Below are 17,098 nucleotides of genomic sequence, written 5' to 3'. Positions count from 1 at the left end.
CCTTGGCCCACCTGTCCGTCAAGATCTGCCTGCCCAGCCGAGAGGCCTTCCCCGGGAGGCCATCAGGTGTTTCTCATAAAGTGGGTGGGACCAGGTGGCGCTCCTGCCCAGCATGGCTTCTGATTGGCCACACAGATTGAAATAACATTGCACCTCCAACCACAGTGTTGGTTTTATTTTCTTGCACTCTCCATCCCCAGCGTATTCGTTGAAGTGGTCCCTCTTACCCCCCCCGCACATGGGCTTCTTATATGGTTTTTTTTTGGGGGGGGAGGGTTGCTCTACCTTTCATGTTGGCCACCCTGTGTTCGAAGTCTGAAGGCGCTCACGGGCTCTGAAAGGATGGGGGGCCCTGCCCTAGCCAGGTGTGCCACGTTGTCCCAGCCACTCCCCTGCTCCCGCGTGCCCCCCGTTCCATGAGGCCCACTCCCCCATGGACTGACCACTTCACCCAGCACTCCCAAGTCCTTTGACAAGAAAGGTGCCGAAAGCCTTTTGTCTCTGCAGCGCAAGGTGTCTCGGCACTCACAGGATGCAAAAAGCCCTTCATGGTAGCTTGTGATGCTAACAAGCCACTGGGTTAAAAATTTACTTATCTACATTATTGGATAATTGGAAATCCACGATCGACTTTTTGCATGAAACAAAAAAAAAATTAGCTGATGATCTGTGGATTTGAGGAACAGAAGATAAATAAGCTAAGACACAGAAAAGTGTGAAACTTATTAGTGATAATAAAGAATTTTATAATGGTAGTTAGTAAGCATGTAGTAATTTCTTTAGTGTGTTAATACTTGGTACAGGTGAAATTAGGAGCTCATTTGTAAAAAAATATTTTTCCTCTCTTATTTTTTGTTTGTCTGGTTTTAAAAGTTTTTAATAGTAAATATTTTAAGCTCAAAATGTGCTGTATAAGATCCAGCATGCTGTGCAGATTTTGCAAATTGGCCTCCTTTACCTCGTTCTGAAATACAGCCCTGGAGAAATGTTTACAAGCCTGTCTTGCACCTCCGGATGAAATGTGGTGTTTGGAGATGGAGCAGCTGAAACGCTGAACTCCCCGTGTTGGTACAGAAGAGCTAGATCAGAACAACCCCCCCACCCCCCCCCCCCGAATGAGACCACTGGGGCATGGTGCATTTTGGGCCTCTGGGCCAGATGCTTGGGGTTCCTGCTGCCCTCCCCCTCAGGTGAATTCTGTTGCTCTCCCACCCCTTCTTGATAACGCACAAATGACCCCCGAGAGCCGGCCTTCTCCTGTGTGGCAGGTGTCTTTTAGCTGAAACTGAAACCAGGAGTGCTGTCGGGTGCGTGGGGTTCGCACCTCGCTGTCCGAATACCTCCCCCTATCTGATCTCGGAGGGCTTTTATAACTTTCAAATGTGTCTCTGGCGGAGGACCAGCCGGGCTGTCATTTTTTATTAACGTTCCTCTTTCTCCACCAGAGCGAGTCTGCTGGCTGCAATATTGTTTTAAGGAATATGTATTCCATTCCAGGGGATATTGAGGAACGCCGTTTTAAAGTGCTGCGTCCCACTCCATTAGAAGGGTCTATAAAACAATTGTGGCAGCAAACGCTCCTCTCTCGCTCGGCAACTAATCAAAACCACCGAGGAGGAGGAGGAGGAGGAGAGACTCTGCAGACCAGCCTTCGGTCCCAGTGGATCCTCCTCCTTGGCTGGGCCTTATCTCCTGGCTGATCAGAAAGAGCCCATTAGCTGCCCAAGCCCCAAGTCCGCCTGGCTGGCAGGATCAGTGCTTGCAAGTGAGGAGAGAGGCCGAGGAGGAGCACTCAGTGCCTGCCCCTCTGCCAGAAGGCCTTCCTGCCTGGCCTGCTGAAGCCACCCCATCGGGAGCCAGAGAGAGAGAGAGAGAGACTTATTTGGGGCTGAGCATCAGGCAGGGATGTAGGTATAGATTTTTTTATGGGGGGGTTCAGGGGTGGGACCACGCCCCTACCCGCCCCTGGGGGGGCGTGGCTATGCCTCCCCAAGCCCCACCCCAGCCTCAGTACTTATTTATTTTTTTATTTAAATTTTACATTTCTACCCCGCCAATTTCCCAAGGGACTCAAGGCGACTTACATACTTATAAAAATACAATAATATAAAACATTACAAAGTGTAAACATTAAAACATTACAAAAATGTAAACATTTGGAGGATATAAACATATATTAACAGAAATATAAACATTTGGAGGAGCTTAATAGAGAACAAAGAGAAGGGAGGGCTCTAACACATTTGGGAACTCCATTCTTCTTCCCAGAGCTCTCCACTGTCATCCTTACAACAGCCCTCCAAGGTAGCAGAGTCTGAGAACACGTTACTAGGCCGAGGTCATCCAGCTAGGTTCTTGCAGCAGACTGGGGATTCGAACTCGAGTCTCCCGAATCTCAGCATGACACTCTACCCACCACACCCCGCTGGCCAGTCAGAGATGGGCCGAGAGGCTCCTGGGAGGCCCATCGGAGCAGCTCTCCGAGGGCAGGGACTTCAGACTTCCCTGCCCTCCCCCCCCCCCACCGGCTGGCCTCCCAGCTGGCAGTTCCTTCTGCCCTCCAAGCAGAGGTGGCTCGAGGAAAATGGAGCCCCGTGCCACAACCTGCTCACCTGCCCCCCCCCCCCGACGGCCACTGTGATGCTGGAATCCACTCCCAAACAGCATAACTTTCAATGGTGTTTAAACTAGGGAGCCCAGATTCTCCTCTTAAATCCACCTTACAAGGGAGAATCTGGGGTCCCCAGTTAAAACAACATTGAAAGTGATGCTGTTTGGGGGTGGATTATCCCCCACCTTTAAAACAGCATCATCACTTTCAATGTTTAAACCGGGGACCCTGTGATTCTCCCTTTAAACCCATGTCGAAGAGGGTGGAAATTAGAGCAAGTTTCAGCGTCAGAGGTGCAATTGTTAAGCTAGCAGCACCAAACTCTTAGGGTATCTTTAGGAGGCCCTCCTGATGATTCCACCCAGGTTTGGTGAAGTTTGGTTCAGGGGGGACAAAGTTATGGACCCTCAAATGTGTAGCCCCCATCTCCTATTAGCTTCCATTGGAAAAAATGGTGGATTGGGGCACCCCCTTTGGGGGTCCATAACTTTGGACCCCCTGGACCAAACTTCACCAAACCTGGGTGGTATCATCAGGAGGGTCTCCTAAAGATACCCTAAGAGTTTGGTACTGCTAGCTTAACTATTGCACCCCTGACAGCAGGCACACCTGCTGTCACCTGATGATACCCTGATGATACCCTGTCACCTGATGAGTGTCACCTGATGATACCCTGAAATTTTGGTGCCGCTAGCTTAAAAATTGCGCCCCCTGCAGGCCAAAAATTGAAAAAAACACTTTAAAATACAAAAGACCCACAAACGAGGGGCGGAGCTTCTGACATGTAATGGGGGGTCTGAACCCGAGGAACCTCCCCCACCTACGTCCTTGATAGGGGGCTCTGTAGGCCACAGCAGGGGCTATCGGAATCCCACGGCCAGGGAGCAGGATCCCTCTGCCCCCTGTCCCATTCATAGGGAGACCTGGCCGTCTGCTCTCCAAGGGGTGACAGGGCTTGGCCTTCCGCATCAGAGCCCCTCTGGACAGTTTCCAGGCTCTTCCTGGCCCCCTTTGTCGGACTTTCCGTGCCTGCGCAGGTCAGGGCAGAAGGAGGGGCAGCCGCTGCCACCTCTTAGCTGACTGGGTTTCATCAGCTCCGAGTTGGCCATCTCAGTCTTTCTGGGCATCGAGAAAAGAAGCCGGGCCACTCTCTGTCGTCTTGCTCAGAGGAGTCCTGCGGCTGCTTCGTGCTCTTTTCCTCAAAGCCTCTTCAGGGATCTTCCCTGGGCTGCAACTGGGACTGCCAACCCCCTCCCAGCTGCCCCTTCCCTGCAGAAACGCGGCCAGAGCTCCCATTTCTCGGCCGAGCCAGCCAGCGAGTCGGCCAACCAGATCTGACCCTGGACTGAAAACAACCATTTGCAGTGGGCATGCAGAGTACGTGGCTCGGCCACCTTTCTGCATTATTGCTCAGGATACTGGAAGCAGACCCGCTGCTGGAAAAGGACAGTAAAAAAATAGAGGTGGGGGGGAGGTAAGATTGATTGCCCCTGTTCAAGACCGGGCCTTTTAGCCAACAGGAAAAGAAAATGCACTGGCTTTTATAGGAACCACACCAAAAGGTAAGGGCTTTCTGGGCTTCCTCCCCCGCCAGGTTGCTCTGATTTCGGAGGGCGGGGCTGAGCATGGCTTCTCTTTGATGTGGTTTCCAAGAGTGGGCTCCTGGCAGATGCCTTTATGCGAAACAGAGCTCTGGAGCATCCAAATGTGCCGGCCGAGCAGGCAATTTTTCTTCCTTTATGTGCAGTGTCAAATACAGTACGGAGTGCTTCCCCCCCCCCCCGTGGCCTCTCCCTCTTTGAATGGCTGCTCCCACCCCCCCACCCCCACTGCCTCTGCATTTCCCAGATTTGATCCTTGCAGAAGGAGAACCTGACCCTCTCAGACCACTGAGGCAAAATGGAGGCCCTTTGGCTAGCAGTTTCTTAGAGGCCATCTTGGCTACTGAGGAGGAGGATTTCTGAGCCTCCGGCCATGGGGGCTTTGAGGATGTGCTGGGAGAGGAGCAAGCTGGGTGAGGGAGCTAACCTACTTTCTGCTGCTCCAGAGACCAGGACCAGGAGTGCTGGGTTCAAGGTGCGGGAAAAGGGATTCCACCTAAACCTCAGGAAGAACTTCCTGACCCTCAGGGCTGTTCGGCAGTGGGACGCACTGCCTCGGAGGGTGGTGGTAGAGATTTTTAAAGAGCGGCAGGATGGCCCTCTGTCAGGAGTGTGTTGATGGTGTGTTCCTGCATGGCAGGGGGTTGGACTGGATGGCCCTTCTTGGGGTCTCTCCCAACTCTATGATCCTTTGATTCTAGGAACCTGCCCTTTGAACGAAGGCTGCCCTCCTGCTGGTGGGGCCTACAGCTGAGCTCCAGGCTATGAGGACCAGGTCCCCTGGAGAAAACGGCTGCTTTGGAGGGGGGGCTTTGTGGCTTCAGCCCTGCTGAGCCCCCTCCCCAGGCTCCAACTCCAGGTCTCCAGGAATCTCCCAACCCTCTTTGAACAGCACACCTTTTGTCAGGGGGCCAGGGACATGGTGCAGGCATGGAAAGGGGCCACCTTTGTTGAGAGCTGGTCTGAAGTGGGGCTCCAGCCGAGGAGGTCTGCAAGGGTGTCCAGAAGGCAGGCAACACGGCCGCGCTGGAGGGCATCTTAGTGAAGGGAACCGGGGTTGTGGTTGGAACCCCTGGGAAGACACAGCTCTTTGTGTTGCACGGGTAGCAGGATGTATTTCATGGCCCTTCGGGGATAGGGCAGTATACTAAATTTAATTTATTATTATTATTATTATTATTTCATTGTTCTTAATTGTATGATCCGATTGTATAGTATTGTCAGCGGCATGAATTAGTTTTATAATTCATGTTTTGTAATTCTGGGATTTGCCTTGAGTCTACAAGAAAGGCAGAGGTATGATTGATTGATTGATTGATTGATTGATTGATTGATTGATTGATTGGAGGCAAGATCTGCAAGGAGCTAGTAGCCAAGGGAGCTCTTCTGCCCCAGACGCCGTGATGAGGCCTGGCGGGGCAGAGCAGCCCACGTCCCCCAGCAGCGGCCAGTGCGGAGACCTCTGCAGGACAGGGAGCGTCTGCTTGAGGACGGGATCCAGCTGTGATGGGTGCCAGCCCTCCTTTGGAAGTCTGTTGAGACGTGGTGCTGTTGCGGCAACTTGGCAGCCCCTCGGTCCTGAGATGAGGCCAGGGGTCAGTGCCAACCTGAGAGCTGGAAAGGGGTTTCATAGGCCCTCCTGCCCAGACCCCATGGAGGAAAACGGCAACTGGAGCCTCCCTTCTCTGCTGTGGTCCCAGGCTCAGTGGGGAGACCCTCCCCCTTGGAAACGGTCCCATTTTGAAAGTGCTCTTCATGTTTGTGCCTCTGTGTGTGTGTGGGGGGGAGGGGGCTGCTGGCCAGGGGAGGAAGCTCTTTTGGCCTGAGGCTGCCGGGCCTTGCTGTCTCTTTCAAGGGGGAAGGGCACCGCGTGGGAGCGCCTGGGGCCCTCGGCTCTGAGCTGAGGCTGTCTGTGCTGTTGAAAGAGTCCTGCCATGTTTTACTTCACCCCTCCCCCGGCCAGTGAAATGTTGGCAAAAGCCCCCCTGATTATCTGGGTCCATCAAGACAGGCGCTTCCTCCATAATGTTGAGCAGGGATCATAGGGGGCTGGGAGGCGGAGAAGGGGAACCTGATCCCAAAGATTTCCCGTTTCCTCCGGCTGCCGTTGCCACTGCTTGGCCACTGGAGGTCAGGGGAGAGCCATGAGACGAGGCCCTCGAGGGCGCCTGCAGGAACGCTGCCTGTGGTGGGTCCGGGCCGAGTGTCGCTTTTCCTCTGCAGAGGATGGGGGGTGGGGGGGGGCATAATGGGCCTGCTGCCTTAATGGGTATTTTGCATAAGGGACGAGCCTCGTTACTTTGCAACCTAATTGTAGATCAGAACATGCTTCAGTGTAACCAGGCGCATGTTTCTGCTTCTTCAGAATGTGTTCTGGTTGCAGGGAGGGGCAGCCCAAGCGGTTGCGGCATTTCATTCTCACATAGGGACGCTCCGGCAGTTTTTTGATACAGGGAGAAATCCAGTCTTGCTCCATTAAGGCGGACATCCTGTGCCTCGGGGAGGCTGAGGCTGTGGAGGACGGGTGCGTCCCCCTTCCTGTGGCGGTCAGCTCACTTGTGCGCATTTGGCTCAACAGCCTCAGAGTTATGCTGGACCCAGGAGCACTGCTCCTGCAGGAGAAAGTCCATGCAGCTGCAGAAAGGGACATCCCACCAGCTTCTTCCAGCCCACAAAGCACCCCTTGCCTTGGCTAGGCTGGCCTGGCTGTGTGGATTCATGCTAGGGTTACTTCAAGGTTAGAATACTGCAATGCTCTCCCCCGGGGGGTCTGCCCTTGAAGACGACTTGGAAACTCCAGCTGGTCCACTATGCCACAGCTTGGTTATTATTGAGAGCGAGCCAGAGGTGTGCCAGGGGAAAATGGCACCCGGGGCAACACCTGCTCCGGGTGTGCCCCCCCTCCGTGCCCCCTTATCTTAGCTGGTGACAGTGGTCCCAGGCAGCTGGGCCGGGCCAAGGGGTGCCCGGTGCGCCTATGGCAAGCTCCTGGCCCAGCTGTTCCTTCAGGAGCAGCCTGGTTAGGAGCCTGCCGCAGGCCCACCGGCTGCCCCCATGTGATCTAATTGGGGGTGCCCGGGTCAATTGACCCTCCATGTCCCTCTGGCAGATATACCGCTGGAGCTAGCAAGAGCATGCCTCTCTCTATAGGTTTCTCTGCAACCGCTCCACTGGCTGTCCTTCAGTTTCTAGGGCCAAATCAACGCAACCTCTCATGGCTGTGGTCACTCATATCTGCAGAAATCCCCTCTCCTGCTGTTCTCTGCCCCCATGGCAGCTTTTCTCCTCCGAGCAGAGCCTTCTGCACCTGCCCCCTTGCAGATGGGCAAGGCCAGAGACATCTCTTTTCCGTCATGGTCCCACCTTATGGAACAGCCTGCCTGAGGTGGCCAGGAAGGATCCCTCGTGTCTGCGTTTCTGCAAGCGATACAAAACAGAATTGGCCAGGAGGACACTTGTGTAGAGGCAGCGAGGCTCTGCAAGAGCCAGCGTGGTGTAGTGGTTAAGGTTTTGGACTAGGATCTGGGAAAGCCAGGTTTGAACCCCCACTCTGCTATGGAGACTTGCTGGGTGGCCTTGGGCTCTCTGCCCTGACCCTGACTAGTGTTGGGATGGGAGACCCTGAGGCATATCGGGGGGAGTGGGGGATGGCGCCTGGAGACAACTCCTCTGGGCACCCTCCCCCCCGTGCCCCCTGCTCTCGGGGGCAGGGCTTGGGAGTGTGGCCCCGCCCTCGGCCTCCGTGCAGGCCGGCTTTTGGGGAGACCTCCAAAGGATGCCAGGGCAAGGTGAAAGCATGCATTGACAAACTGCCTCTTGCTTTGAAAGCTCTGCAGGGTTGCCGTAAGTCGGCTGTGACTTTATGGCAGTGGTGGCGAATCTTTGGCACTCCAGATGTTGTGGACTACAATTCCCAATTGGCCATGCTGGCAGGGGCTGATCGGAATTGTAGTCCATAACATCTGGAGTACCAAAGCTTTGCTACTACGGCTTTATGGCAAAGGGAGGGAAAGGCTCTAACATAACAGGATGGCTCAGGAAGGGAATGGGGGTGTGAGCTGGGCCACTCTGAATAGGAGAAGAAAGTGGACTGTAAATAAGGGAATCTGAGGAATCCCCTCCTTCTCTGCCTGGCCTAACGGAAGCTGCAGCCAGCCACCTGCCTGGGGTCCCAGCAGGGTCTCTGGTGGAATGAGAAGCTTAGAGTGGCGAGGCTGCTGAGCCTGGCCAGGGATCCTGGAGAGAATCCCAGCGGTGGAAGGCAGGCAGCCGTGCCCGGCACCGCAAAGGCCTCTCTTTGTGTCCAAAGCTGAGGCTGTGCCTACGGAGGAGAGCCTCTGCTTTGCATGCTCAAGGCCTGCCCCCCCCCCCCCCGCGTCCTGCTCAGTCCCTGGCGGCGTCTCCCACTGGAAGGGTTATGGGTGATGTGAGAGACCCGGCTCTCCCTGCTGAGCCACTGCCGGCCCAGAGGGTCCTGCCCTGGACAGACCCAAGAGCCTCCTTTTCTGTCCTGACCCACTAAACGGGGCTCCTGAGATTGGGGTTTTCTTATGTCTGCTGCCTGCACCCTCCGGCCCTGCAGTGTGGGGTTGGGGTGGGGGAGAGCAGTCTTGCGCTTCTGATCAAGTACCCAGGAGGCAGAACCAGAGGAAAGAGCTCTTGCCCACCCCCCACCCCTTCCGCTTTGGCAGCCTGGCAGCTTCACAAAGCCTGCCAGGCGCCATCTTTCCCAGCTCCCTCCTCCTCTTCGTTTGAGGCTGGCTGCCGGGTAGGGAAGGGCTCCTGCTCTCGGGGTGCCTCCCGTGTCCACGTTGCTCTCCTTTTTGCTGCAGCGCCTGGGAGGCATCAGAGCCACCTGTGGGACTGACCCCCGTGGCCAGCTGCACATTTCTGCCCCCCCCCCCCAATGCATAGGGCCCTGTAGAGTTCCTCTGGTTAACTGAGCATCCCTGGGTGTGTTGTGCGCGCCTGCTCTTGGTGGGAGGAAGGAGGGTCTCCCGGGGCTCTGGCTGAGCCTGCCTCCCTTCTAAGCCTCTTGCCGTCAGTTCTACACTCCGTCAGCGCACACTTTCAGCTTTGGGGCGAGAGGATTTTCCTGTCTGTCATGGATACTGTGCTATCAAACAAGAAAATCCCCTGCCCCTGTTCAGGCTGTCAGTTGGGCCCGGTCCTGTTCCTGCTCCGGAGGAATGATGGCTGCCCCCTTTCCCCCGCCCCCCCGGCCCTCTTGTGTTCTGCTTCCTGTGGATTGATATGTTAGGATTATGAACTAATTGAGTCAAGCAAGCAGGGGGCTTGCCACGGGGTCTTTTCCGTCGAGCCGAGCCTGGAGCCGGTCCCAGTCTTAAAGTTTGGACTAAGTACATTTTAGAGACGCTGTCAATCAGCACCACACAACTCAGATTTCCTGGGATGCTGTGGGGATGCGTTCACAGACCTCTGGGGTCCAGATGTGGAAGGCCGTGGCTCGCATGGGATGAAATAAGGAACGGGGCCCACAGTCAAGGCCCGGTGGGGCCGTTGTGCTTCTGCTGACAGGCTCCACAGGTCCACCGGGCCACCAAGTGAAGGGTTTGGGGGCGCTCTGGGCTTAGGACAGTGGGTTGTGGAGGAGCTTCTCTGCCCCTGAGTGCCCTCGGAGCGGCTCAGGGAGGGAAGGCGTGTCCAGCGCTCTGTGGCACTTGGGGACCTCACCATCTGCCTGCTTTTGTTCCAGGCCCAGCAGCAAAGGAACCTGGACCACTTCATGCCTCGGCCCTGCAAGACCGGCAGCAGAAGGCTCAAGAGAGATGCCGGCCTGAGCTCAGATCTAGGGGGCCAGAACAGCAGCCCCATGTCTGAGCAGGATTCTGGGATCCTGGATGTCGAGGAGGAGGAGGAGGAAGAGGCAAGTGCCTGCCAAGTGGAGGGGGGTTGAGCCGAGGTGCCCCCCTGCAAGGCGAGGGGCTGCTTTCTTGCACGGTCTCCATGCCCTGCTTTGCACCCCCGGCATGACCCGCTTCCCCTGCTGACGGGTGTTCTTCTGTTGACGGTGTCCCAGGTTCCAGGGGCCCAAGAGCTGGTCGACTTCTCACCTGTGTACCGCTGCCTACACATCTATTCAGTACTGGTAAGTATATGTTCCGGCCTGGGTTCCTGCATGGATGGCGGAGAACAGCCCTTGCTCATCCTTAGTTGTTGGGGGAAGGAACACGGAGGTGAAAAGTTCTTATGTTTGGGTCAGAGGCTCGATCGGATCGAGAGCTTTTCCATACCCTCAGCTTCCATATCCTGAATTTCTTGGCTGCCAATCCACAATCTCTGATGTTGGTTTGGGCACATCTGCCCTGCCTCTGCAGGTTTGTTGTTGGGACGTACTTTTCCTTCCACACGTACCTTAAATAATCAGCATATCTGGGGGAAGGTGGGGCGCTGTTGTCATCTTTGGTATCACAGCAGCCCGCCCCATTAATACTTTTTTGGGTACATGCTTGTTTATATCAAAAATCATGGGTACATTTTAAGAAAGGCACTGAAATATTAATAAATGGCTATACTGTTGTAATGAGAGGTTTAGCAGGCTCTCTGCACTCCCAGTTTTCATTAAAAATGTAGGTCTCAAGCCCTTCCCCTCAAATACGGAAAAAGGCATCTCTCCTCAAGGGGAAAAGGACTAGTTCAGGGGTAGGGAACCTGCGGCTCTCCAGATGTTCAGGAACTACAATTCCCATCAGCCTCTGTCAGCATGGCCAATTGGCCATGCTGGTAGGGGCTGATGGGAATTTTAGTTCCTGAACATCTGGAGAGCCGCAGGTTCCCTACCCCTGGACTAGTTCTTTTGGGGGGCAGGATTCCAGGCACTACGAAGGATCTGTCATATAATCAATGTAGAAGCAATTTACTTGTGGGAAACCCATCCGCCATTGACTTTGCAAATTCTAGCATTCAACTGTACTGAATGTAACCTAGAGCCCAAAGACAACAGTTCCTCCCATGTGGCCAGTACAGAGAGCAGCCAACCTGGGATGATGCTGAGATAGGCATGGGTGCCCAACAAGAGATTTGGGAAGGGATTTTAGGACCAGAAGAATGGGCTCCCTCACAAGGCAGGAGGCGAGCTGCGGAGAAATTGACTGGCTGGAGAAAAGATGAAGCCGAGAGGTGTGCATGGGGAGAAAGATCTTAAGGGCAGGTATGAAGGGAGAAGGTGGGACAGTCTGTGCGGGTCTGGGGGATGGAATCCCAGGGTCTTGAGCCGGCAGCAGGAGAGAATGAAGTCTTGAGAGTAGAACTGATTTCTCTTTGGAGGGGCCCGAGTTTACTTTGGCACAGGTAGGGGAGGCCATGGTATCTACTAGAATAGAATAGAATAGAATAGAATAGAATAGAATCTTTATTGGCCAAGTGTGATTGGACACACAAGGAATTTGTCTCCGGTGCATATGCTCTCAGTGTACATAAAAGAAAAATACATTTGTCAAGAATCATAAGGTACAGCACTTAATCATAAGGTACAGCACTTAATGATTGTCATATAGGTCTAGTAAGCAATCAGGAAACAATCAGTAGTAATGAAAACATAAAATGTAAAATCATAAAATAAAATAAAATAAAATAAAATGTCAGCACAGGCTATAGTCATACAGTCATAAGTGGGAGGAGATGGGTAATAGGAATGATGAAAAAAGTAGTGCAGTAATTATATAATAAGTATATAATAAATAGTTTAACATTATCGAGGGAATTATTTGTTTAACAGAGTGATGGCATTCGGGAAAAAACTGTTCTTATGTCTAGTTGTCTTGGTGTGCAGTGCTCTGTAGCGACGTTTAGAGGGTAAGAGTTGAAACAGTTTATGTCCAGGATGCGAGGGGTCAGTAAATATTTTCACAGCCCTTTTTTTGACCCGTGCAGTATACAGGTCCTCAATGGAAGGCAGGTTAGCAGCAATTGTTTTTGATTAAAGATCCTCATTCTTATTCTCTCTGCATGTATGTGGCTGCCTGTTTGCCAGAGACTGCCTGGCTTCCCTAGAATGCTTCCTGGTGTGCTTCTTAATAAAAATCCTAGAGGAAAGTCACCTGCCTGAAGCAGCATGTAGTCACAAGTTGGACAAGAAACAATCTCTGAATGAGCCACATTGCACCACGGCATAGCTGCTGCTGCTGCTGCTGACCTGAGGAAGACCCCTCAGAGGAAGCCTTGTCCTTTCCCCATCATGCCATGAGGCTAATTCCCAGGCTGGCTTTCTAGGCCGTGCTCAGAGCACGGGGTCTCAGCGGTCAGGCAGGCACCAGAGAAAGCGTTCCCATTGGCTGCAGCCGGAAGGATCATAATGTAATAGCTCTGAAAAACACTAATATTTCTCTTTTACAATAGCGTTGTCTGAGTGCTTGGCCTGCAGTTGAAAAGGACCCCTTTGAATAAAGATTGCAATATTTATTATTTTTAGTGAACCTGACCTTCCTGTCCCCGAACTTTTATGGTCGAGCAGCTGATGAGTAGTCCCCAAAGGACAATGTGAAAAATTCTGCTTCTCCTGGCCAGCCCTTATCAGCGAGGAGGCAGGAGTTCCCACATTGTGACTCAAGGCCAGCCTGTGGTCGTGGTCCTGGAGACGGGGCCGGGCACCTGCGAGCCCTTCCTTCGGCAGCAGCCGAGGCAACAGACGGTATCAAAGAAGCCTGGAGACTTTCCAGGAAGTGCTGAACTTTGGCAGGAAGGGCAGGCAGAGAGGGAAGAAAGCAAGCCGGGGTCATGTGCTGGTGAGCAGAGGAGAGGCTGCTGGCTTGCTTAGGGGGCGGAGGGCCTTCGATAAACCTTTTATATCCTGTTTTGGGCACAAAATTCTCCCAGAGCACCTGACAGTAAAATCAGAACCCAAACAATGTGCAATAAACTAGAAAATTGAAATGAAAAGACCAAAACCACGAAACTAATTGGTAATCAAAAATGGCCAGCATCCAGAAAAATATTACCCAGCCACATCAAGAAAGCCACAAGACAGGGATGCTTTCGAAGGAACTGTTTGTTCATCCGCTCAATGTCTTACTGTCTGTGAAGGCGTGGGGTTTGCAAGCCCTCCCGAAAGGTTGAAAAGTTCTGTGGAAGTCACAGGTCTACCTGGCGTCTCTATCGCTTCCCCTACTACTCCTGAGTAAAGTGCTGCTTCTTTAGTGACTGCCGCCAGCAGCTGATCTCTAGAAAGCCTCCTCCGGACAGACTGCAGGAAACTTCCCAGGCACGAGGTCTTTCCTGCAACTCCCGCTGACTGCTGCAGGGACAAAACCCACCCGTCTGCATTTTGGGGACGAGGGATCTGGCACCAGCTCCTTCCTTGACCTCCTTGGTGAATGGGAATCAAGTTGGGCACGAGGGATGCAGAGGTCAGACTCCTGAAGTTCAGGAGATCAGGAAGTTTAATAAAAAGATATAAAGCACAGAGGAGAGTCCATGAGCAATGACAGGGCTCATGTGCTCTTCCCATCTTTAAATGCGTACATCAACCTGCACTCCCTGGCTGGCCCCAGCTAGGCTCTAGAAGCATGTAGGCCAGAAGCGGAGTGACCTCTCAGACCTCCCGCTGCCCCGCCTCCTTGTTCCCCTCTGGCGCCCCACATCTCTTGACTCGGCTGACCCAGCGGTGCCTGGTGAAATAAAAGAGCCATAAACGGGTGGGATCGCGGAGCGTGGCTGGCCCGCCTGTGCTCTGTGTGCTGCATTGATAAGGACACAGGAAAAGCCATAATGACGAGTGTCAGCGACCTGCGACGACTGCTTCGAACAATGTGCAAATGGAACCTGGTTAGCAGCCGTGTCCCGTGGCTCTCCTAACTCTGCGCCCTGCTTTCCCAGAGGGATGGGGCTCCTTCTGCAGTTGGGGGGAGAGCTTGAGGCACTGGTTTGCCATGTGACGTCATGGTGAGACCCCTGCAGAGATGTCTGGACAGGGAAGCATTGTGATTGGCTTGGGGCTGGGGGTCAGAAGAGGCTTGGCCCAGAATCCTTTGGGGTGTCCTGGGGCATTCTGAGATACAGCTCACAGTACACAGCTGGGCATGGTCTAGGAGTTTTGCTCCGGTGCCTTGACCCTCTCCATCGGCCACATTTTTATCTCATCCTTCGTCCAAAAAACTCAGGGTGAGGTAGTATATGTGGACCCCCCCCCCTCTCTGCAGAGGATGGTGGTGTGTCCTTTTGGAACTGACCATGAAGTAGCCTGATGGATTGATTTTTATGAAAACATTTTTACACGGCCTTTCCGCCCAGCTTAGGGTCCCCGCGTCAGTCCACAATCAAAAACAAGCTTTTAAAATACATAATATTTATTTAATTGTTCTATATAATTGGCCCTTCTTGAGACTTAAGGTGAACGATGTCACGTAAGCCAGCACAGTCAATTAAAATAAAACATCTGATAAGCAAAGTAATAGGACTAAGAAGATAGAAACCTGTAGACAAAGAATCAGTCTTAGACAGGGCATGTCAGCAATGCCAAGAGATGGAATTACAGATAACAATGTATTGAGAGCAAGATAATGCACATGGCAAACAGAACATATGTACTAGACTCAGTAGTGTAGCCCACAGTTCACTTTATTAAAAGCAAATGGAAACAGCAATTAAACAAAATGTACAAACAGTTAAAATACAAACACAGGAAGGAAGGTCAGGGAGGGAACACCAGACGGAACAGATAAGCCTTCCCCTTCTTTCAGGAAAACAATGAGAGAAGGCGAAGGGCAGATCTCCCGAGAGAGGGGATGCCATAATTTCAGTGCCACAACTGAGAAGGTCTTTTCTTGGGTCAAACCACCCAAAAAAGGGTACCTGAACATGGTCATAATGGCCAGGTAGGTCCATATAGGAGTAACTGGTCCTTCAGGTGTGCTGGTCCCACATGTAAGGTGAATTCCAGCCCTTTGAGTTGTGCTTGGAAGATAATTGGGAAAAGGACTGATGTCGTCCCCTGCAGCCCTCTCTGACCAGCATTCTGGTTGCAGCATTTTGTACCACTGAGCAGTCTTCATCTTAGCCCAACTGGAAGGGAAACACAAATGAAACTGGTTCTAGCATTTTTTGGCATATAATATGATAGTGTATTGTCAAAGGCTTTCACGGCCAGAACCACTGGGGTGTTGTGGGGTTTCCAGGCTGCACGGTCGTGTTCCAGTAGCATCTTCTCCTGACATTTTGCCTGTATCTGTGGCTGGCATGAAGATGTCAGGAGGCGAAATGTCAGGAGAAAATGCTGCTGGAACACGGCCATACAGCCCAGAAATTCCACAACACCCCAATATGATAGTGATCTCAGAATATTATGGGCAAGACTGAATTACTAGAGTAGTTGCTGGTGAAGTGGAGTCGATTTCCACGAAACAGGCGTGCACCGGGGAACTCATCTGCATATTGAACTATCTGGACCTGGGTTGTTGTTTTTTGCTGTTTGCACAATGATGGTGTGAGACGAGCATCTTGGCAGCAGATTCTCACAGAGGACTTAAATCCTTGTATTTTTGTTTCTATGGATAGAATAAACGGGCACATTTGTTAGCAGCTTTTTGCTGATGTTTGTAGCCTGGGCCTGGTGCCTGTGTTTTGGTTGTTGCTTGACACTATGCCCAATTTGTTGTTGTTTATCCTGAAGATCTCTTTTTGGCCAGGGAAGGCCACAGCTGGCTCAGTAGCTGAAGTTACCCCAGGTAAAAATTACCCTGGCCACTTCTGCCCCCCTTTTATCCCACAGGAGCTCCACTAAGCCAGCCACAAACTTGATCCTCCTTCCAGAACAGAAGATATCCCGATTCCTGGGTCAAACCTTCCCTCCACCCTCAGGATTCATCAGCATGAAGCTTCAGCTTGTTAGCCCTCCCACATCCCAAAATAGACTCCAGGCCATTATGGGCAATTCTGAATTACGTTGCTGATGAAGTGGTGGCAGATTCTCACACAGAAGTTTGAGCCTTGCTTTTCATTTGATCCCTGCATCCAGTTCAAGGTTTCTGTATCCTCTTTGAGATCTGGTGGCATCATAGGATACAGCTGTGTGTCATCCACATATTTGGTGACAAACCAGACCAGATGTCCAGAGGACTTCCCTCAGCGGTTTCATGTAGATGTTTAAAACCATGGAGGACAAGATGAAGCCTTGCAGGAGCCCACAGGCCAAAGGTCAAGAACCTGAACAGCAGCCACCCCCCAACCCCCCGTACCCACATTGCTTTCTGAAGGACCAAAACCTCCTCAAATTGGTGCCTCCTAAGCTTAGCTCAACAAGATGGTCCAGGAGGATGCTGTGATCAGTGAAAGCCACTGAGAAGTCCAGGAGAATCAATGGGTTGCACTCTCCCCGTCCATCTCCAAATCGCCTCTTCCACCCCCCACCAACCTTGTGGGGCAGGTGGGGCTGAGAGAGTTTTGAGAGAACTGAGATAGGCCCAAGGTCACCCAGCAGGCTTCATTCAGAGGAGTGGGGAATCAAACCTGGTTCTCTGGACTAGAGTCCATTACTTTTAGCCATTATATGGTTCTGTTGAGCTGATCCAGCATTAGTTCTAAAAGCTGTTTTGAACAGAAATGTTACATTTCGGGAGAGTTTTAAGACGAGGGGGAAAAATTCCCATGGAGAAAAAACACTTTTGAGAAAAACCGAAATATATGAAGTACTGACTTTACTATCAAACACAAATATGTTTTTCTGTTTTAACAACAAAAACTATCATAACTTAACAAGCATATAAAATAGTATTATTTCATGTGTGTGTGTGATTTAAAAGTATAATTGCCTCCGTTTTCTACAAGCCAAATGGCTAGTATGCTCATTACTTGAGAGAGAAAACTGCAGACTGGGGCACATTATGCTTAATTTTTGCCATCTGACAAACGGGGGAAAAAGCTGAAATTAAGA

General features: G+C 52.1%; 1 protein-coding gene across 1 annotated transcript in view; it reads left to right on the top strand.

The window, feature by feature from the left end:
• EXOC6B (exocyst complex component 6B) overlaps positions 1–17,098 on the top strand; it is a 191,689-nt gene that overhangs the window by 76,498 nt on the left and 98,093 nt on the right. The window contains exons 7-8 of the mRNA XM_048508780.1: positions 9,929–10,099; positions 10,253–10,321. Coding sequence (XP_048364737.1) covers positions 9,929–10,099; positions 10,253–10,321 — 240 coding nt within the window. The remainder of the gene's footprint in view (positions 1–9,928; positions 10,100–10,252; positions 10,322–17,098) is intronic.

The sequence above is a fragment of the Sphaerodactylus townsendi genome, linkage group LG10, assembly GCF_021028975.2.
Source record: "Sphaerodactylus townsendi isolate TG3544 linkage group LG10, MPM_Stown_v2.3, whole genome shotgun sequence".
Classification (NCBI taxonomy): domain Eukaryota; kingdom Metazoa; phylum Chordata; class Lepidosauria; order Squamata; family Sphaerodactylidae; genus Sphaerodactylus; species Sphaerodactylus townsendi.
The sequence above is the reverse complement of the archived record's forward strand: the minus strand, read 5'-3'. Positions and strand labels throughout refer to the sequence as shown.